We start from the raw sequence: 22,960 nt of genomic DNA, 5'->3' as shown, positions 1-22,960 counted from the left end.
ACTGTGTGTCAGTTCTAAGAGAAGCCCCGGACATTTTAGCTGTGTGGCTTTGGGCAGGTGGGATACCCTTTCTGGGCCCCAATCCCTCTTAAAATTGAGAAGGCAAGGGCAGCCCAGGTGGCTCAGCGGTTTAGCGCCAACTTCACCCCAGAGTGTGATCCTGGAGTCCCGGGATCGAGTCCCACATCAGGCTCCCTGCATGGAGCCTGTTTCTCCCTCTGCCTGTGTCTCTGCCTCTCTCTCTCTCTCGAATAAATAAATAAAATCTTTTTTAAAAAATTTGAGAAGGCAACTGCCTTGATGTTTGGGCTTCACTCCCTTCCATTTTCCACTTTCCTGTCTGCTTGGAAGTTTTCATAATAAAAAGTTGTACCTCCCCCCACAAAAAAAGGTACTATGCTGACTGCAAATCTCGTGGCCCATGGGCCGCTGACGAGATGGACGTGTGTGGTGGGTCCAGGGAAGACAGGTGAGGGTGGGGAAGGCTGGGGCCAACGGGGGTCATCTGGAAGCCTCTGATTTCCAATCTGTGTTGGTCAAACAAAACTTGACCATGACCCTGATCCAACCTGGGGTCTCACCCCTCTGCCTCTGGACTCTCTGTCAATGGTCCCAGAACTCTGCTTCTATTTTTAGGGGCATAGCGGGGAGGTGATGGAGGATGTTCTAGGAAATTCAAAGGGTGTTCAAACGAGGTATTTGTCCTCAAATCCCCAAAGTTGGGGCCGCCTCTTCCAGAAGCCTGGGCACACAGGGTCTCAGGGGATGATTTATGAGGCATGCCGGGACAGGGCACAGCCATCCATGTCCTGGTCCCAGCTGTTCCGCAGCTGCTGCCCCAGAGAAGGGAGAGGGGTGGAGGGAGGGCCGGGACTCTCACTTCATTTTGTCTTTGGCCTTGGAGAGATGTCCCCAGAGTGGGCAAAGGCCAGGTCCTCAGCACTGTGGCCATGGGAGTCACTTTCCTGTGTCACAGGGCTCTGCACGTGGACCTAGGCAAGCACAGATGAGTGACATCCCCTCTCTAGACCTCTGGGCTCAATACAGTACCCACAGCTTATTGAACTGCTCCGAGTATAAGGCTTGGTGCACAGTAAGTGCTCAATTAAGGCTTGCTGTCACTATGTTGGCCTAAAAGGATCCTGGGAAACTGGAATGTTTGGCTCTCCTTTTTATGGCAAAGGGGAGAGAGGCTCAGAGAGGGTCATGAGGAATCCAGGGTCACGGAGCCCAGAATCAAACCCCTGTGGGCCAGGAGTGAAAGTCTGTGCCCTCCAGCACCGGGTATTTCACATTGCGCATGATGGGGAGTGGGGCTCCAGAACCTGCCTCTTCCATGTCCACGCTCACCCCCCTTATGGGAGTCCCATCCAATCTCCAGGTTTCAGAACCACATAAATAGGAACCCTTGGGTCCACTCTGTGGGACACCTGCCTCCCTCGCACGACTGCAGGCAATGAAGCATGACCAGAACCTGCCCTCGCACCACCTGCCCTGTCTCACTAAGGGCAGCCTTGCCCTCAGGGGTGCTCAGGACCCACACCTGGGAGTCATCCCCAGCTCCTCTTTCTCATACCTGCATCTGATCTGCTTCAGACACCCCCACGGAGCACATTTTTTAAAAGGAGGCAAAATGTTGAGCTGAATATACTAGTTTTCCTCGGAAAGGGAATCTCAGGATTGCAACGAGAGAAACTGCAAAGATCAGGTGGGGAGTTATAGCTACTGGTGAGACAAATCCTCCTAAGGTGAGAATCAGCAATCGTACGTGACACCATGGGGACACCGAGAGAGGAAAGATAAAGCAGTGGCATCAGTGGGAATTCTGTGAGACTGTGGACCTCACCCCAGGGCTGGTCGGATTAACAGAAGTCCACTCTCACAGGGGAGGAGGACCATAAAACCAGAAATGAGAATGGCATAAGTCTCTGATGCTGTGTGCTCCCACTTGGGTGAAAAATAAGGGAAGAATATGAATCCATATAAAACCACAAAGAGATTCCCCATTATATATCATTCCAGCCCTCTTGGACTGTCAAAACTTTTTTTTTTATTTCAAAGAGAGAGAGATCAAGTGAAAGAGAGAGCACGAGTAGTGGGGAGATGCAGAGGGAGAAAGAGAAGCATGTCCCCCACTGAGCGGGGAGCCCAACATGGGGCTTGAACCCAGGACCCTGAGCGGAAGGCAGACCTTTAACCAACTGAGCCACCCAGGTGCCCCCGGCACAACATTCTAAAGATAAATAATCTGCCTGCCAGGGAGGATGTGAAGCGATAGCAACTCTCATCTGCTGCTGGGGGAACCCCTTTGGACAATCGTCTGTAATGTTCAGGCAAAGTTAAAGATAAGCCCATCCAGCAATTCCACTTAGAGGCGCAGATACTCAGGAGGAAAGACACGGCTGAGAATGTTCACTGCAGCCCTGGTCATGACAACCCCAAAATGAAAAGACGCACACGTTCCTTGGCCAAAGTTGGAGTGTGCCAACGGGAGGAATAGTATGCAGCAACGAAAAAGGATGCGCAGACCGCAGGCAATGGCACAGGTGAGCCCTTCTCCTGACATGTTGGATGAGAGACTGGGCACACAGGCCTTGACATCACACATGACTCCACTGATAAGACGTTCTAAATGGGCAAAAGTAGCCCATGGCGCCGAGGAAGCCAGCTCGGCTGGAGAAACCATCACGCAAGTGAGGAAGGGATGGGAGCCACCCTCAGCATGGCAGTTCCCTGAGGGACAGAACTAGGTGCAGGATCAAGAGGGGCGGCTGGGTCAGGTGGCCCTGGAGATAGAGACTTTGTCTTGACCCAAGAGACTTTTTCCTTGCCATTTGTTGTTTTGTTGTTGTTGTTGGATTTCTTTTTAAAAGCTTTTATTTATTTATCATATTTGTGTAAGATTTGAGAGAAAGAGAGAGAGAGAGAGAGAGCACGAGCAGGGGAAGCTGCAGAGGGAGAAGGAGAAGTAGGCTCCCTGCTGACCAGGGAGCCCAATGTAGGGCTTGATCCCAGGATCCCTAAGTAAGAAATGCCACCTGCCCCGCATCAGACAGCTGGGGGGTCGAATAAAAATGCTGCTACCAGACACGGGGAAGAATGGGGGATATATGAGGACAGCAAGAGACAAGGTTTCTGAGATTGTTCTGAACACTGAGGCCACCCCACCCCCATACACACCGGGCTCACCTCCCCAGAAGAGACATCCAACAGTGACCTAACCACTGTAGAGTCCAGCTTTCTACAGTTACACCTATGTCAACAGGCTCTGGCGACAATTAAACGAGTGGCATTCCCGATGGGGACCAGCATGCTGTAAACATATTATACACGCTGGCCATTATCACCATCCAGATTGGGTTTATTTTAAAGAGTACAAGTGAAAAAAAAAATGGACAAGTTCTACTGCACACAGTAATGTCTGTCCATGTTATTTATGAATAAGAGTTTGTAGTTTTTAAGCTGTCCCCCCAAAATGTTTTTTTTTAAGAATCTGTTCATTAAGAAACTGGGGGACTGTTTAATATTTGGGTCAATATGGCATTGTGGCATGAATGACTAAATGATTGAAAAGATGAATACAGGCCTAGATCCAAGCATGTAGACACCTGGATGTCCACTAGGCTGCTCCGGAGGCCCTGGCAGGGGATGGCTGGGAGACTTGAGCCATTTGCTTGTGGTTCGCTGGGGCCCCAGGATCATTCTCTGCTCTTCTTACCCTGGGCTCTGTAGTTATCCGTTCCCCAGGGCAGGACCCAAGATCTCTCTTTTTTTTTACTGGAGTGGAAGCCAGGGCCCAGGGACACAGAGACTGTGTCAAAGAAAAGATGCCAAAGGTCCAAGACAGAGAGAGACCAATCGGGGGACATAAAGATAACAGAACATAAAAAGTGCCTGGCCACAATGCTCCAGACACATGGTCACATCCCCTATGTTCAGAACTCTTCATGGCTCCCACCTCACTCAGGTTACAAGTTAAAGTCCTCCGCACAACCCACAAGACCCCGCACCATCTGCTCCAGACTGGCCGGCCTCCTCAGATCATCTGTAAATACACTCTGCCTGCTTCTGCCTCAGGGCCTTTGCACTTGCCTTTCCCTGTGTTTGGATTGCTTTTTCCCCCCATACGACATGGATGCCTCCCTCACCTCCTTCAAAACTTTGCTCAAGTGTCACCTTATTATCTGGGCTTTCCTGATCTGTCTCCTGTATCTATAATGGTCCCCATCCTCGCCACCTCCTTTCCGGCCCTTGAGCATTGGCGCTTATCATTAATATATAATCTACTTTAGTGTGCTACTCCTCTGTCCACCCCTTTGTATCTGCCCCCAAGGGTGGGATCTTTTCTTGTGTCTCCACCAGGCCAGCTCTGGACCCACGGGTGCTCTTTCACTTGAGCCTGGCCAGCACAGGTGCCCCGAGGAGAGGACCCCTGGGCAGACTCTGCCGGGCTAAGGAGGCAAAGAGGGGGAGAGGCTCTTCAGCCCTAGTGTGACCTCCCCCTCCCAGGCTGAGTCTTACAATCTCCAGCGGCCACGGAAATGGATCCCCCAGCGCCTGGCGCCTGTCCCCTCCCCCGTCTGCCCACCAGCTGGTTGGGTCCCCAGCCCCCACTCGGTCCATTCAATCACCCGACCTTCTCCAGCGCGTCCGGCCGGTGCCGGGAGAGCCTGAAGCTGGGCTGGGGGCGGGGGGCCCGCCACAGCTGTCCCCTGCTCCCCAGACAGCTGGGCACGGGCCCCTGGCGAGGGGGGACCTTCCCGAGGGGCCTCCAGGGCCTCCTCCGAGGGCACCCTCCGCGTTCCCGCATCCGGCGCCCGGCGGGAGGGGGGTGGCACCGGCCCTTCCCGCTCGCACGCCCCGGGCTCGGGGCCCCGGGAAGGACCCGGAGATGCAGTGCGACGCGGGGCGCTCCGGGCACCCGCTCCCCCGGCGCCGCCTCCTCCAGGAAGGCCCCCGGACACGCCCCCGCGCGTCCCCCCGGCGCCCGGGGCGGACTTCGGCTCCGCCGCCATCGCACCCGCCGCCCCGCCGCGCCCCCGCCCCCGCCCCCCGACCCCCGCCGGAGGAAGCGGCCGCCCCGCGCGGGCGAGGGGGCTGGAGTGCGGGGCGCCGGGGGGTGGGGGGCCGGGCCGCCCCGGGGCGGGGCCCGGACACGTGGGGCGCGGGAGGGGCCCGGAGCCGCGCTACCTGTTGATCTTGTGCGCGAAGGCGCGGCGCTCGGCGGCCGCCATGGAGCCGCGCGCGTCCCCCCGCCGCCGCCGCGCGCACCGTCCCCGCCGTGGTCGCCGCCGCCGCCGCCTCCCGGCTCTGGGCCGCCCGGGCTGGGCGGGGCCGGGGCGGGGGCCGGGGCCGGAGGCGGGGCCCTTCCGGGTGTGCGGGGCGGCTCCGTGCTGCCCCTGCCGGCCGGAGGGGCGCGGGGGCCCCGGGCTGCCTCCGCGCCCCTGGGGTGAGGGGGGGAAACTGAGGCTCCGGAGGGGGGCCGGGGAGGGGAGCCGGGGAAACTGAGGCTCCGGAGGGGCCAGGGGAGGGGGGCCGGGGAAACTGAGGCTCCGGAGGGGAGAGGGGAGGGGGGCCGGGGAAACTGAGGCTCCGGAGGGGGCAGGGGAGGGGAGGCGCCAGGACCGAGGCCGGGGGTGTCAGACTCCGGGGGATGCTCCTTCTGCCCTCTGATTAACCCCCGCAATCATCCGTAATAAGTATAATCTCGAGCGTTTATGAAGCTTGGCCCTGCAATTCACAGGTGCAGAAGGAACCATCGTTTCCCCATTTTACAGATGGGTGGACTGAGGCACAGAGGTGATCAGACGCTTGCCCAGGCCTGAGTGATCACGGGGGTCTCCGAGGCTACTGGGGATGTGCCCCAGTCCAGGAGGAGGGAAGCAAAGGGGTCCAGCTGGGCTGGAGATGCTTGAGTGCCTCCACTGGAGAAAGTGGGGATGTCTTGGTTTACTTGTGGTCTCAAATCTCTCCCCAGTGGCCCCCCCTCTCCCAGCTCCCGGGCAGCAGTCTAGAGAATTCTCCAGCCCCCACTCCTGTTCTGGATGTGCCAACCCCTTGCTCACCCCTAAGCCTTTACATGGGCAGGTTCCTCCTCCTGATGGCCCTTCCAGCCCTGGTCAGAAAATGTCCTAGGCAGAATCGGGGGCTGAATAATAGGACGGCCCGGCTCTTCCTTAGGGCTTTTTTTTTTTTTTTTTTTAAGATTTTATTTATTTATTCATGAGAGACACAGAGAGAGAGAGGTAAAGGGAGAAGCAGGCTCTCCCTCTTGGGAGCCGGATTCGGGACTCGATCCCAGAGCTCTGGGATCAGGCCCTGAGCCGAAGGCAGATGCTCAACCACTGAGTCACCCAGGCGTCCCTTCCTTAGGGCTTTTGCATGTGCTGCTCCTTTTCCCACATATGGATGTTAGCATTATCCTCCCTTTTACATGTGAGGAAACTGAGCCCCAGAGAAGCAGAGGAACTTGCCCCAACTAGGCAAAGTGGAGCAGTGTCAGATGCTGAGCCCAGCGGAGGGAGGCTTGGATTTCGGGGAAACCCTTAACCCTGCCACTCAGCCCCAAGCTCTTAAGGGCACAGCAGGGCTGTTCCCAGCCTGGCAGGTGACATGTGTATCTGTCTGTAGCCCACACACTGGCACTCGCCTGAGTGGTCCAGCCACTTTGACCTGGGAGTCTCCAGGTGTAACCCCGCCCATCACTGTGCTGTGCCTCACCCCATGTCACCCTCACCCCAACCAGCAGCCTCCTGGGCTAAAGTCCCTGCCTCGCCTTTGGGCTTCTGAGAGCCAGGCTGGGCAAGAAACATGGAGATAAGCAAAGATCGGTGGGTTTCTCCCCTCTGCTCTGCCTCCTTCCAGCCCAGACACCTTCAGACCTGGTCTCCTGGCTCCTGCCCTCAGCCCTCTCAGTTTGTTTTCCCTCCAGTGTCCAGAAAGAGACGGGGAACACCTGAATCAGGTCACATCCCTCCTCTGCTTAAAATCCTCCACGGCTCCCACCTCATTCAGGGTAAAAGCCAAAGTCCTCACCTGGGGCCCACGAGGTGCTGCATGATCTGCCCTGGTCACCTCCCCCCCACCCCCCTCCAGCTGCCCACCTCCTCTGAACACTAGAGCGCAGCTCCCTTTTCGCACATGCTGTTACCCTTCCCACATGTGGGTGCCATCACCACCCCACTTTGACAAGGAGGCCCAGAGAGGCAGGGTGAAATCAGGCAAGTGGGCATCAGATCTGTGATTCCAGACCTGTTACGGGGGGGAGCCCAACCCAGAAAGCTTTGTTTCTAAATACCAACAGAGTCCAAGTCCAGGCCAGGCTGTGGGACTCAAGGTCAATCTCTCAACCTCTCTGAGTCTCCATTTCCTCATCTCCTCCACTGAGGACTTGTGGTCAAGTGGCAGCCCAGACACCGGGGGCAGCAAGGTCCAGGCCTTCACGGGATCTGCCTCCGTCCAGGAGCCTGCTGGGGGCTATGAGCCCAGTGACTCTGAGCTCTGTCTGGGTAGAAAGGCTGTTTCAAAGATCCTTCCAAGTAAAGGCCCTGCCCCAGCTGCCTGGAGCCTGCTACCGGCCCAGTGCCTACCAGACCTGATCAGTGGGGCAGTTCCTCTGCAGGGCACGCCAGGCCTGACTCAGCCAGGCGGGGCGAGGGTGATCCTGGCAGCTGCTCAAACAGAGGCCAAGCTTGGCGGGGGACTTTGGCCTCCTCTGGCTGCAGTGAGGAACACATGTAGGGTATGGGGACAGTGCCTGTGTACCAGGGAGGAGGGACTGCCCCAGCCCCGGTGGAAGCTGGCTGGGCTGGCTGCGAGTGGGGCTAAGGAGATGACCAGGGGCTGAACCTCTCTCCGTGTGAGTGATGGAGTGGCCCCAAAGATCATCTGTCTTTGCACCAATGCCCCCTGCTGTTCCCACCCCCTGGAATGCTGTTCCATTCACTCCTCTCTGTTTGACCCCTTCTCCATCCCTTAAATCTCAGCTGGGGCATCTCTGCCGCCTACAGCTACCTGTGCTGTAGGTACATTACAACCGTAATCACACTGGGTCTAAGCGACCAGTAATCCATCTCCAAGGGGTCCCCAGCACCTAGCACAGGGCTGGCACTCCACAAATATCTATTTCTGGCCTTTCTCTCCTCCATTCCCCTGAGCTGCTGCTCAGTCCTTGTTCCAGGACCTCACCATCTGAATCCATGCAGCATTACAGTGTCCTTTCCTATCTTTCTTTGTGGGGGCAGCTCCCTCCGGACCTTGGCACAGGCCATCCCCTTGGCCTGGAACACTGGTTCCCCTGCTCTTTACCTGAACATACCTCTATTCATTCTTAGGTCTCATGCTTCTTGGAAGCCTTCCTTGACTGTCTCCCTCCCCTGCCCAAGCAGCTCAAGGGCTCCTCTAGGCCCTCCTGCCTCCAGCCTCCGAGGTTCCCCACTACAGCTGGGGTTGTAACTGCCTGGTTCCATGGTGTCCAACTCTCCCACTCAGATGCCAGCTCCATGAGCACAAGGAATTTTCTCTGCCTTGTTCATTGCTGTGTCCCCAGTGCCCCTCCTAGGGGTGTGCATATAGTAGGTGCTCAATGAGAGAATGAACGAGGCAGAGTGGTGCAGGAGTCCAGTGGTCAGGGAACCATGATACCTCACTGTCCCCTAGTGTGGTGGGAAAAGGCAACCTGATGGCAGGGGCATCAAAGTCTCAACTTCCCAAATGGAGTGAGGGGTGCTGGGGGCCGGTAGAGGAAAGCTGACTGTGGGCACCCACTGCCCCCTTGTGCCGATGGCAGAAATGGCAGGATCAGCCCGCTCAGGACACTTGCCCTGCCCTCAGCTCTACTAACCTACTACCAGGGAGCAGGGAACCCTCTTGCCACAAGGAGAGGTAGTGGAAGTGGGGGTAGTACGGAGGTAAGGCTAGGTGGTGGGAGCAGGATGCAAAGGCCATCTACTCAGCAGGCATCTCCTGAGCACCTGCTGTGTGCAGGCTCCAATTAAGCCCCTGGTGGGGGGTGGGGGTGAGGGGGATGTCTCATTACCCCAGGTCATCAACCTACAGGTGCAGGAAACTGAGGCTGCAAAAAGCAGCCACCCACCTCAAACCACACTTGTGAGTCGTAAAACTCGAACCTGGGTCTGTTGTGTTTAGGGAAATCTCTCCCCTAATCTCTTCAGATGATTTTGGCAACTTGGTGAATCACTTGAATGAATGAATGAATGAATGAATGAATGTCTTGAGGTAGGTGGTGAACTCAGAGCAGGAATGCCCAGAGGCAGGACTTAGAATCCAAAGAGGCCTGACTCCCAGTCCCTGCTTGGCCACAGCCAGGCTGGGTGACCTGGGGCCTCTCTGGCCGTTGGGCTCCTCATCTGTGAAATGGGATGTTACCCTCAGAGCTGGCCCTGTGGGGCTGCGGTGGGGAAGCGTGAAGTGCTGTCAGGAGAGCACACAGCCTGGAAGATGCTGCCTTGTCAGACTGTTTTTCCTGCTGCTTCCGGAGCTTGGAAGGAAGTTGGAAGCCGACTCAGGGGCTCCAGGCCTGCCTTTGGGAGTTAAAGTCATGAAGACAAAGGCTGGGCCCAGAGAGGCCAGAGGGGCAGGGGACAGTCTTCCTGTTTTTCTTTGAACAGATGGCCCAGCCGCCAGATGCTCGTCTGTCTGGATGCCCTTTCCATCATCCCTGGAAATCACTCCTGTCCCTGTCAATGACACCTTTATCAAGTTTGTTCACTTTCCAGGGGCCCTTACGGCATCCCAGCATCCGGGGGTTTTCACCGGGGTCCCCAGACGCCCAAGGGGTTTGCAAATGGAATTCAGGAGCTTTATGGACTTAGAAGGAAAAACTTGCATTGCTCACTCTCCCCCTGCTTCTGCTGATGACAGTCATTAGGGCTGCGCTGGGCCTTCCTACTTAATATGTTGAAAGATGCCCACATTGCATCACAATTAAAACAGATTTTGATAACTGTATCCCAATGCAATGGGTTTCTAATGGGTTTCCTTCACCATCCTACGTGTTTGATTTTATGAACTTACAAACTTCTGCTGATAAGGGCCCAGGGCACAAAAAAGGTGCCTCTGCAAATAAGAGACATTTTTCAGCATGCTTTTCTCCTGCTCAGAGCCTGCTGTGGCTCCCCACTGCCCCAGGAGGGAACCATGCTCCTCCCTGGGGCCTATAGACTCCCTCAGCTGCTCCATAAACCAGCCCTCTCTCCTTTCCCTTCCTTCATCCATTCATTTGCTCCAGCAGCATTTACTGAGTGCCTGCTGTATGCCAGGCACAGGGAACTTCTGGAAGGAGGTGATGTCAATGCTGGAGGTGATGTCAAGTAGCTATTGGCCAGGCTGAGTTAGGGAGAGAGGTAGTTTCAGGCAGAGGGACCAGCAAAGCAAACACCGAGGGGAGAAGTAGAATTCACCTGCGTGGAGGACATGGGGGAGAGGGTGGTGGGTCTCTAAGGCCTCCCAGCGGGAGCCCGGCATAGCCCTTAGGACAGTGGGGAGCCATGGAGGGGTGCAGATCTTCCTTGTTTCAGGAAGATCCAACTCTCATGTCCGTCACTGACAGAGATGCCCTTAGGTAAATATCAAATGGAGGACAAATCAGACGGATATTTCAAAATTATACAAACCTGTGAACCCAGCAAGTCCCTTTCTAGAAATCTAATCCTTATGTGGAAAATGCTGAGGACAGTCGTGACTAAACAGAGTCAACCTAACAACCAAGGTTGGAAATAACGATCCATATGGTGCTGGTCCCGCTGCCTGTGTGGAGTGGAATACTGTACTGCTGTGCCAAGCGTGAGACTCCTATTTCAACGAAAGAAACAATGAGGAGGGCATATATGCAGCGCATGGAATGGTCTGGAATGAGAAGCAAGGTGCAGATTGGGGTGTACAGAAAGCTGCCTTGGGTATCAAATATTAAGGGAAAATGTATATATCCGTATTTGCCTGGTTTTTCTAGATATTCTCTTCAAAAAAATTCCAAGAAACTGGTGAGGCTGGGGTAGAGGGCAGGAAAGACACTCTTTTTTAAATTAATAGACTGACTTTATTTATTTAGGGGGTAGGGGCAGAGGGAGAAGGGCAGAGAGAGAATCTGACACAGGCTCCACTCCCAGCGCAGAGCCCAACGCAGGGCTCGATCTCATAACCCTGAGATCATGACCTGAGCTGAAATCAAGAGTCAGATGCCCAACTGACTGAGCCACCCGGGCATCCCAATAGATTTTCTTTTTTTAAAGATTTTATTTCGTTTTTCATGAGAGACACAGACAGAGGCAGAGACATAGGCAGAGGGGAAAGCAGGCTTCTCACAGGGAGCCCGATGTGGGACTCGATCCAGGGACTCTGGGATCACACCCTGAGCCAAAGGCAGATGCTCAACTGCTGAGGCACCCAGGCGTCCCAATAGATTTTCTTTATAAAAGCAATTTCAGTTTGCAGAAAACTGAGCAGATAGTACAGAGAGTTCCCATATATTCTCCACGCCCCACCCAGTTTCCTCCATTATTATCTCACTCTAGTGAGGGACATTTTTATAACTGATAGGTCATCATTCACTGAAGTCTGGTAGTCCCCATTAGGGTACATCTTCTGTGTCATATGATCTGTGGGTCTGGACAAATACAGAATGACAGGACCCCTGGGTGGCTCAGCGGTTTAGCACCGCCTTTGGCTCAGGGCATGATCCTGGAGTCCTGGGATCGAGTCCCACGTCGGGCTCCCTGCATGGAGCCTGCGTCTCCCTCTGCCTGTGTCTCTGCCTCTCTCTGTGTGTCTCTCATGAATAAATAAATAAAACTTAAAAAATAAAATAAAATAAATAAAAATGAGAATTTATGGAGCACCTGGCCCTGCTCAGTTGGTGGAGTGTGCAACTCTTTATTTCAGCCCTATGTTGGTATAGAGACTGCTTAAAAATAAAATCTTTTAAAGAAACAATGAAATGAAAATGAAAATCTATGTTCACATAAAAACCTGTACACGATTATTTATAGAAGCTTTATTCATAATCACCAATAGCTGGAAACAACCCAATTGTCCTTCAATGGGCGAATGTGAAACAAACCGGAGCCCATGGGTACAATGGAATATTCTTCAGTAACAAAAAGGAACAAAGTATTGATACAGGCCACAAAGCTTTATGCTCAAATGCTTTATGCTGCAGTGAAAGGGGCCAGACTCGAAAGGCTACATATTGTATGATTCCATTTATAGAACATTCTCAGAAAGACAGGACTCCAGTGTGGGAGAGCAGATCAGTGTTGGGCTGGGGCTGGGGGGAGGGGCTGACACAAAGGGGCAGCGGGAGGGAGTTTAGGGGTGTTGTGCAGGCTTGAAGTCTACTAGCAGGACAGCTGAGGACGATGACGATCAGGACGGTCATGGGGGCTCCCAGGCACTGGGGGAGCCCTGAGGCCGTGTCCAACCCAGCCGGAGGGCCTCTCCGAGGAGCAGGCTCCCAAGCTGAGACCTAAAGATCAGGCCGGCGGCAGGCAGGTGAACAGCTTTCCAGGCAGTGGGAACAGCATGAGCAGAGGCCCAGAGGAGAGACATTCAGGAAATCGGGGCATCGATTTGGCTGGAGCACACATGGTATTTTTTGTTTGTTTTCTTGTTTTGATTTGTCCACTTTTGAGATGAAAACTGGAAACTCTGCAGTGGGTGGTGGGGTTGACCTGGGATCCCACCCAGGCAGCTCCAGCCTAGTCTGGGCCCCATGCTGCGAACGTAGCTGGCTTCATTCTCCCATTGGTCCGCCAAGCCCATTTTCCAGACCGAGAAACAGAAACCTAGAGAAGGTCACTTGATGTGACCTTGAGGACAACTTTTGGACAGGTTTAAGAACTCAGCCCAGGATCAGACAAGCCTGGGTATGATAAGCACTTAAAAAAGGTGAGGGATCAAGGAAGGCTCCCTGTGGAGGTGACGTGGAAGGCTGAGGGATGAACAGGAGCATGGTGGATGTGGACCTTGCCTTTGAAATCCTGGCAGACATGACTCCAATATCCAGATGACTTTGTTGGGGAGTTTTCTTAAGAGGCTGCACAGAACAGGGGAGAAGTGTCTAAAAATTAATGCCCTTGGGAGTAGCCTTCAGCCAACATGGTGGTGGATAGACACCCCAGCTCCCTTGCCCGAAGGTGGGATGACTGAGTGCCTGTCCTATGCTATGTCCCAGAGGCCTCCAGGGAGACTGGGACCCCAGTTGCCTGTGGGGCTAACCTGCCTTAAGCTACCTCCCTACTGGCTGCCTTCCTTTTGGGTCTCACTTCCTTCTACAGACTGACTTTTGTCGCCCCAAATTCGTATGTTGAAGCCTACTCACCAGTAACTCAGAATGGGACTGTATTTGGAGATAGGTTCCTTAAAGAGGTAATTAAGTTAAAACAAGGTCACATTAAGACAAAACCATCCCAGGGTACAGAAGATGGCATGGGTGCAGAGTCTCAGGCAACTGGGATTGAGGGACCAGTGCCAGCCGTGCAGAGGAGGCAGTGTCGTCTGCAGGCTCTATACTTCAGAGCCCCAGAAGCCACCACGTTTGCCCCAAAACCCACAAGGATCAGCTTCCGATGTGGGAGGGGAAATCCCACCACAGGAACCTCATCTGCGGTTTCAGGCCACAAAGTAAGGTCACAGCCCATTTCTTCACATCCACAAAGGAAATGGTTACTAGCTCAAGGCTGGGCGGCTCTGACCTCAGCCATCTGGGCTGAGCTGCAGGCGCTGGGTGCCTTGGGGAGTCTCCTCCTTCGTGGGTCTTTCTGATTTATTCCTGAAGATGGACAGCTGACTTTGGCTGTCTTCAGCCTGTAGCCTCTCCTCACCCCCAACTCGGAAGCAAAAAGCATTACCTTTTAAAAATAGCCTTACTGAGATATAATCCACATACCACCAATGCCCATTTAAGGTGTATCATTCGGGGACACCTGGGTGGCTCAGTGGTTGAGCGTCTGCCTTTAGTTCAGGTCGTGATCCCGGGGTCCTGGGATCGAGTCCCGCATCGGGCTTCCTGCATGGAGCCTGCTTCTCCCTCTGCCTATGTCTCTCTCTCTCTCTCTCTGTGTGTGTGTGTCTCTCATGAATAAATGAATAAAATCTTTAAAAAATAGAAAAATAAAGTGTAGCATTCAATGGTTTTTCAACTACTCACAGATGTGTGCAATTTTCGTCATGGTCAATTGGCAAATATTTTCCTCACCTTAAAAAGACATCCAGCAAGGGGGCACCTGGGTGGCTCAGTCACTTGGGCCTTTGCCTTGGGCTCAGGTCATGGTCTCAGGGTTCTGGGATTGAGCCCCATGTCAGGCTCCCTGCTCCACGATCCTGGGACCCTGGTTCTCCCTCTCCCTCTGCCTGCTGCTCCACCTACTTGTGCTCTCTCTTTGTCAAATAAATAAATAAAATCTTAAAAAAAAAAAAATACCCTGCACACATTAGCTGTCATTCCCCTACGCCCTGTCCCCTGAGCCCTAACCAACTCCTGACCCACGATTCTGGACTCGTGTATGATTAGAATCATGTGAGATCCCTGGGTGGTGCAGCGGTTTGGCGCCTGCCTTTGGCCCAGGGCGCGATCCTGGAGACCCGGGATCGAATCCCACGTTGGGCTCCGGGTGCATGGAGCCTGCTTCTCCCTCTACCTATGTCTGCCTCTCTCTCTGTGTGTGACTATCATAAATAAATAAAAATTAAAAAAAAAAAGAATCATGTAATAGGTGGTCTTCTATGTCTGACTCCTTTCACCTAGTCTAATGTTTTCAAAATTCTTCCTCATTGTACATGAGGAATGTACATCCTCTTCATGATGGAATGTTCCATCCTCTTCATCTAACACAGTTTGCTTATCTGTTCATCCGTGGAGGGACATTTTGGTTGTTTCCACTTTTTAAAAAAAGATATATTTATTTATTTGAGAGAGAGAGAGAGCCCAATGCAAGCTTGATCCCTAGACCCCAGGATCATGACATGAGCCAAAACCAAGTGTCGGACACTTAACCCACTGAACTACCCAGGCTGAGTTGTTAACCCACCCTGGGTTGTTTCCACCTTTTGATGGTTATGAATAACGCTGCTGTGAATATTCAGGTCTAGTATTTGTGTGGCTATACATTTCCATTTCTCTTGGGTGCATATCCAGATGGGTCCTATGGTAATTCTCTGCTTAACCCTTTGAGGAACTGCAGGACTGTTTTCCAAAGTGTAACAGTACATTCCTTCCAGCAGCAGATGAGAGATTTCAGCCACGCCCTCAAGTGAAATCACTTCTTGAGCCCATTTTGCAGAGAAGATTCAGGTAGCCTGAGGCCAAGCAATGAATCACGGTCCCAGAGCCAGTGAGAAGCAGAACCAGGGCAGGCGCCCAGATCTCCAGACTGCAAACACAAGGGTTTTCTCACCTCATGGACGCTCCAATAGTTGGTGGGTCTTTTTTGAGCTCCTACTGTGTACCAAGCACTGAACAAAGCAGACAGGAAAACTTAAGCGATTGTGAGGGTGGGGCATGTAGAGGAGGACCCAGGTTGTTTAAAATAATAAGTTATAAAGGTTAATGTAAAGTAGAAAAATCTGGAGGAATATGTGGGATTTACAGGGACTTTTTCTAGGCTGCAATCAATTTTTACAATGTTTGCATGTTTTTACACTAAGCATGGGTTGCTCTCCTTTTTTTTTTTTTTAAGATTTTATTGATTTATTCATGAGAGACACAGAGAGAGAGAGGCAGAGACACAGGCAGAGGGAGAAGCAGGCTCCATGTAGGGAGCCCGATGTGGGACTCGATCCTGGGACCCTGGGTCATGCCCTGAGCCACAGGCTCAACTGCTGAGCCACTCAGACGTCCCTGGAAGTCCCTGGCATTACTTTTCCTAATACTTTTTTAAAATTGTAGTAAAATATATATAATATAAAATTGGTCATTTTAACTAATTTTAAGTGTGCAGCCAGAGCGGTTAATTACAGTCACTATGCTGTGACACCATACCCCTATTTCCAAAATTTTTCATTGCCCCAAGTAGAAGTTCTGCACCCATTAAGCAAAAATTTCCCATTCTCTGTACAACCCAGCCAGCCCCGTGAACTTTATTCTACCTCTGTCTCTGTAAGCCTGCCTATTTTAGGTATTTCATATCAGTGACATCAAGGTACAGCCTACTTTTGTGATGAAAAATGGCCAGACTTCATTTTGTTTGGTTTTGTTTTTAAAATCTTTTTTTTTTTTTTTTAGAGCGAGCAAGTGGGGGAGGGGCACAGAGAGAGAAAGAATCCCAAGCAGGCTCCATGCTCAGTAGCACAGAGACCTACGTGGGCCTCAATGCCTGGTCCCCGAGATCATGACCTGAGCCGAAATCGAGAGTTGGACACTTAACCGACTGAGCCACCCAGGCGCCCCTTATTTTGTTTTTTTAATAATAGAAGCTAGGCATTGGTGCCAACTTCTACATCTGTCCATATTAAACACATAAAGGTGTCAGGTGATGCCTCGAGGGATGAGGATGAAGGGTCAGAGGCCACCCCGGGCAGACTCCAGAAGCCCAGCCCAAGAGGAGGAGACAACAATCCAGATGTAAGGCCAGACTTCCAAATGGGACAGCTTCAGGGTCAGAGTCCCCTTTAGCTCATGGACACCTGCGCACTTTCTGGCTCAAGGAATATGGGGTTCAGAGTGGCATCCACCGATGATGACCAAGTTGCTTTGTCAGATAGTGAGATCCCCGTCATCCCACGTTCTCAGAAAAAGAGCCAGCTCCAATATTGTCATTGTCTGTTTGCACATCTGGATCTCTCAAGAATCTCAGTTTGTGATGGGAGAGACAGAGACTGTTTTGTGTTGGGCAGCGGTTGGCATGCACTGGGCATGCAATGGATGCTCATTGAATGAAAAGTTGAATGACTTAGCATGATGCCACCCATCATGAAGAAGCTCTGACTTTGGACTCAGAAGACAGCCTTCAAACCTCACTAGCGTGGCCTGGAACACAAGGCTACCCCCTCCCGGCCTCCGGATTGTCAACTATAAAATGGGCAGAACAAGAGCATGTATCCCCAAAGGTGGAAGGGGAGATCCCCAACCATTTGTTAAACGTCGGCAGAGAGTAAGGACTCCAAGAAATGTACACACCAACTCTCAGATCTTTTAAGAGAGAACGACAGAAAAACAGTTGGCATGCAGCCTGCAGAGGGAATTCCAATGCTGGGTGGGATTGTTTTCCATGACCCCTGAGATCATGGCTAAGTTTCGGGCCAGAGCTGTTTTTTGTTTCTGCAAATTCTCTCTCACTCCTATGGTCAGAGAGGAGATCGTGGTTTCTGATATCCCCACCAGACTCAGCAAGGAGCATCCACGGAGACGATGAGAAAACCCTTCCAAGAATGCAGAGGTCCTAAAAAAAAAAAAAAAAAAAAAAAAGAATGCAGAGGTTCTGGTGGAAGGCGGCACTGTCATTCAGCCTGGGCACCTGTCCTTGGGTCCCCCTGGGGTCTCCTTTTAAAATTGCAACATCCGGGGATCCCTGGTGGCGCAGCGGTTTAGCGCCTGCCTTTGGCCCAGGGCACAATCCTGGAGACCCGGGATCGAATCCCACGTCGGGCTCCCGGTGCATGGAGTCTGCTTCTCCCTCTGCCTATGTCTCTGCCTCTCTGTCTCTCTGTGACTATCGTAAATAAATAAAAAGTTAAAAAAAAAAAATAAAATAAAATTGCAACATCCGGGATCCCTGGGTGGCGCAGTGGTTTGGCGCCTGCCTTTGGCCCGGGGCGCGATCCTGGAGACCCGGGATCGAATCCCACATCGGGCTCCCGGTGCATGGAGCCTGCTTCTCCCTCTGCCTGTGTCTCTGCCTCTCTCTCTCTCTCTCTGTGACTATCATAAATAAAATAAAAATAATAAATAAAATTGCAACATCCTTCCATTTTCTTAAAAACATTGGGATCCCTGGGTAGCGCAGCGGTTTAGCGCCTGCCTTTGCCCCAGGGCGCGATCCTGGAGACCTGGGATCGAATCCCACATCGGGCTCCCGGTGCTTGGAGCCTGCTTCTCCCTCTGGCTGTGTCTCTGCCTCTCTCTCTCTCTGTGACTATCATAAATAAATAAAAATAAAAAAAAAACATATATATTTTTTTTTCCGGGCACCTGGGTGGTTCAGTGGTTGAGCATCTGCCTTTGGCTCAGGTCATGATCCCAGGGTCCTGGAATCGAGTCCCGCATCAGGCTCCCCACAGGGAGCCTGCTTCTCTCTCAGCCTCTTTGTCTCTTATGAATAAATAAATAAAACCTTTAAAAAATAAATAAAAATAATGAATTGCTTTAAAAAAAAACTGTTTTTTTTCCCCTGGGGCACCTGGGTGGCAGTTGGTCAAGTGATTTTGGCTCAGGTCAAGTTGGTTTCAGCTCAGGTGCTGATCTCAGGGTGGTGGGATCAAGCCCCACATCCAGCTCTGCACTCAGTATGGACTCTGCTTAAGACTCTGTCTCTCTCCCTTCCTTCCTCTCTTTCAAATAAATAAATAAATCTTTAAAAAATACATTTTTTCCTGATTGCCAAAGGAATACATGCTCATTATAGACAACTTGAGAATGTTTTCAGAAAAAGCCACATAAGAACAAAAAATGTTGTTCAAAAGCTCACCAATGCTGGTGTTTTTATGGCTTTCATTCTGGTCATTGTTCCCTACAGAATAGATATCTGCTCTGCTTTTTCAGAATTGTGACTATTCTGAATACCCAACTTTGGAATCTGCTGTGTCCTCCTGGCAACATTGTTGGGATAGTTTTTCCACACCATTAATTTCCAAGGCTGTGATGGATTCCATATATTTTTTTTAAAGACTATTTATTTGAGAGATAGAGAGTGAGAGAAAACATGAGTGGGGGTAAGGGCAGAGGGAGAAGCAGACCCCCCTGAGCAGGGAACCCAATGCGGGGCTCGATCCAGGACCCCAAGATCATGACCTGAGCTGAAGGCAGACGCTTAAATGATGAAGCCACCAGATGCCCTTGGATTCTGTATTTTGAAATAAGAAAGACTATGCATACACTCGTGGGTAGAGAGCTGAACGACTCTCCTGCAACCACCAAAACATCTATGTAGTGATTAAGACTGAGATGGTGGGATCAAAGTCTGATTCTCACCACTTTCTATCTGTGACATTGACCGGGTGGTTTAACTTTCACACCTCAGTTTATCCATCTGTAAAATGGGGACTTATTATTTCATTTATCTCAAAACAACCTGGGGCCCCCTAGTGAATAAATAGCAGACAAGAGATTTCCATGTTCTTTTGTTTTTTGAGGGTTTTTGTTTGCTTATTTTCTGTTTTTAATTTAAATTCAATTAATTAACATATAGTGTATTATTAGTTTCAGAGGTACAGTTCAGGGATTCATCATTCTTATATAATACTCAGTGCTCATTACATCACCCAGTTACCCCATCCCCCACCCCAGATTTCCATGTTCTTTTTGAAAGAACGAGAAAGACAGGCAGAGAAAGAGAGAGACAGGCAGAGGGAGAAGCAGGCCCGGTGCAGGGAGCCTGACGTGAGACTCGATCCCGGGTCTCCAGGATCACACCCCAGGCCGAAGGCGGCACTAAACCACTGGGTCACTGGGACTGCCCAGATTTCCATGTTCTTTTTTTTTTTTTTTTTAATTTTTATTTATTTATGATAGTCACACAGAGAGAGAGAGAGAGAGAGGCAGAGACATAGGCAGAGGGAGAAGCAGGCTCCATGCACCGAGAGCCTGACGTGGGATTCGATCCTGGGTCTCCAGGATCGCGCCCTGGGCCAAAGGCAGGCACCAAACCGCTGCGCCACCCAGGGATCCCCGATTTCCATGTTCTTAAGGATCATACCACGCTGCCTTCCCAGCAAGTTATAAAAATCACACCTACGGTACTATATTTTTAATGTAAAGTTACAAAACGTGCTTGTAGTGTTGTCTGCTTTGTCATGATTCGTTTGTCACATTCAACAGGCATATGTGTTTTATGGATTTTTCTGCATTTCTGTTCTATTTCCTCATTTTAAAAAAGACTTCAAAAATAAATGTCAAATAGTGCAAATGAGTTTGGAGCAAAAAACAGATGCTACCACCAGTGTTTTCTTTCTTTCTTTTTTTTTTTTTTTTTTAAGATTCATTTATTTATTTTAGTGAGGGGGAAAGGTGGAGGGAGAGGGAGAGAGAATCCCAAGAAGACTCCCTGCTGAGTGCAGAGCTTGATGCGGGGCTCCATTTAATGATTCTGAGATCATGACCTGAGCCGAAGTCCCAAGTAGGATGTTTAAGTGACTGAGTCACCCAGGTGTCCTTTTTTTTTTTTTTTTAAAATTAATAGGGCCTATTTTTAAAAAGTCATAGGCTTGAAGAAAATTTGAATGTAAAGTACAGAGAATTCCCATATATCTCCTCTCCCTGCCACTCACAGTTTGCCTTATTATTAACATCTTGCATCTGTGGATCAATTGGTTACAACTGATGGGCAAATATTGATACGTAAAGGTGAAATGATGTCCTTGTGGATGGGCCCTGATCCATTATGACTGGTGTCTCTATAAGAAGAAGATTAAAAGATCCTCACAGAGGGAAGACCATGTGAAGACTCATGGAGAAGATGCCCATCCACAAGCCAAGGAGAGAGACCTCCGGAAAAACCAACCCCTTTCTTTTCTGCTCTCCAGACTTTTTGGTTGGAGAGTAGTTTCTGATTTCTCACCTCTGCCCCACAATGATTTTTACTAAAATAACTTAAACTATAAAACGTCCCCTTTCAGAGCTGGATCCAGGTTTTGTAGGAACTAAATGCACAAATATACCAATGCTGCAAATTTTACACGAACAATCAACCGGGTGAACCTATCTCCTGAGCCCTTTATTTGGTGTTGTTGATGACAAGTGCATGAATTTAAGAATAGCTCATAGGCCAACATGGGCTATTGACATATTTTGTGTGTGTGTATGTGTGAACATGTGCGTATTTAAGACACTTGATTTTCTTGGATACAGTGCTTTTAAAAAACATGGGGGCACCTGGGTGCTCAGTCCCTTAAGCATCTGCCTTAGGCTCAGGTCATGATCTAGGTCCTGGGATCCAGCCCCAGGTTGTGCTCTCTGCTCAGCGGGGAGTCTTCCTTTCCCTCTTCTCCCCCCTGTGCTCTCACTCTGCCTCTCTCAAATAAACAAATAAAATCTTAAAAAAGAAACACATCTCCTAAAGTATAAGGAAGGAGACAAAGCAAGGGAGAAATGAATTAGGACTATCTTAACATACCTTAAGCTCTTCTATTAAGCAAATACTGGAGTAGCTCTTCTATTTCTACAATATTTATTTATTAAAAAAAATTTTTTTTTAAGATTTTATTTATTTATTCATGAGAGACAGAGAGAGAGAAATTGAGAGGCAGAGACACAGGCAGAGGGAGAAGCAGGCTGCACGCAAGGAGCCGGATGCGGGACTCAGGGATCACACCCTTAGCCGAGGGCTGGTGCTCAATCGCTGAGCCACGCAGGCGTCCCTATTTCTACAATATTTAAATGTCTTCCTAATGGCCCTGTAGCTTCCCTTCAAGAGAGGTTTTTCACTGTTTTCTAGAACCTCTGAATTATTACTGATAGATTGCATTAGTTTTCTGGGTTTTTTTTGCCAAATATCTGACATTTGTGATTCGCCGGATGCCTGCACCATTCTGTTTCTTCCACCAACTCAGCAGGTGTGGCTTAGGGGGACTTGGAGGGTGCGTCACAGGCACACTCCGTCTCCTCCCACGGACGGGGGCAGGGCGGCGGGTCTGGGCTCCGAGGCGCCCTTGGCAGCCGCTGGCTGGGGGACTCCGGTCGGGCCCTGGTAGCGCCGCGCTTCCGCTGATGGCCGTCTAGGGGGCGCTAGAGGCCGACACCGGAGCCCGGGCCTTGCAGTGAAGCCGGGCGGGGCGGGGCTGCCGCGGGGGCGGGGCTTGGAGGAGGTCCCTCCCGCCCCAGTCAAAGGGTCCTCAGGCCCCCACCTGGGCTGCTCTTTTACAGCCACCTCTGGGCCTCCCAGCCTCCCCGCCCTTCCTTGGCCTTCGTTTTCCCGAACCTCTGTGAGACACACCTCTCCCATCCTCCTTCGCGCCAACACTTTCCTGTCCACCTTTGCCCACATTTTCATGCCCTCCTTTGCATTTCTGCATTTTCCCATGCTCCCTTGCATCCCTATTTTCTCACCCTCCTGTCTGTCCCCATTTTCAGGCCCTCAGCCCCTGGGTCTTTAGGCTCCTTACGTCAAATGACCTTTTTTTTTTTTTTTTTTAAGATTTTATTTATTTATTCATAGAGACACACAGAGAGAGAGAGAGGCAGAGGGAGAATCAGGCTCCATACAAGGAGCTTGACGTGGGACTGGATCCCCGGGTCTCCAGGATCACGCCCTGGGCTGAAGGCGGCGCTAAACCGCTGAGCCACCCAGGCTGCCCTCAAATGACCTTTTAGAGAAAGTCACACAAGGACACATTCCTAGCTGTCCAGGGAGGAGATGGTCATACCTACCTGAACATTTTTAGTTCCACATATTCCAAGAAGCAGACAATTGGACAAACATTTGTTAAATTAATTGAAATGTGAAGTTTTTCCTCTCTTTGAGCTGAGCCCGGGGCGGGGGGGGCGGGGTACAGAAGATTCTGAGAGCCTGGAGCCCTCCAAGACCTGGTCCCAGACACACTGTAGCCCAGGACTGGATAAAGAGAGCATGTGGCCGGGGTAGCATGGACTTGGACCTGGACCTGATCGGGGTGGGAACAAGGAGACAGTGTACGCTATGGGCTGCAGAAGTGGGGGGGGGGGTCCTCAATACGTGCACAATTTTTGCTCTGAAATGCCTGCTATGCATGTCTCATCAAGGCCCACTGATCAATGACACATGAGCTCAAGGAAAATTGCTTCACCTGCTATGGCTGAGCAGGCCTCAGAAGGAGA

At 51.2% G+C, this 22,960-nt stretch overlaps 1 protein-coding gene across 6 annotated transcripts in view; it reads right to left on the bottom strand.

Moving 5' to 3' along the window:
* DOCK6 (dedicator of cytokinesis 6) overlaps nucleotides 1-5,316 on the bottom strand; it is a 41,957-nt gene extending 36,641 nt beyond the window's left edge. For 5 of the 6 annotated variants that reach the window (XR_012012301.1, XM_072787211.1, XM_072787213.1 and 2 more), the window contains exon 1: nucleotides 5,191-5,316. Coding sequence is in view for 5 of the 6 variants with exons in the window: in XM_072787211.1 (XP_072643312.1) it covers nucleotides 5,191-5,234 (44 nt within the window). In the remaining variant the exon portion in view is untranslated. Of the gene's footprint in view, nucleotides 1-880; nucleotides 901-5,190 lie in introns of those variants that run through there. The other variant, XM_072787212.1, reaches the window with a different exon arrangement.
* Nucleotides 5,317-22,960: the final 17,644 nt, after the last annotated feature.

Source organism: Canis lupus, chromosome 19 (genome assembly GCF_048164855.1).
Source record: "Canis lupus baileyi chromosome 19, mCanLup2.hap1, whole genome shotgun sequence".
Lineage (NCBI taxonomy): Eukaryota > Metazoa > Chordata > Mammalia > Carnivora > Canidae > Canis > Canis lupus.
Note: the sequence above shows the minus strand (reverse complement) of the source record. Positions and strands in the feature narration are given on the sequence as shown.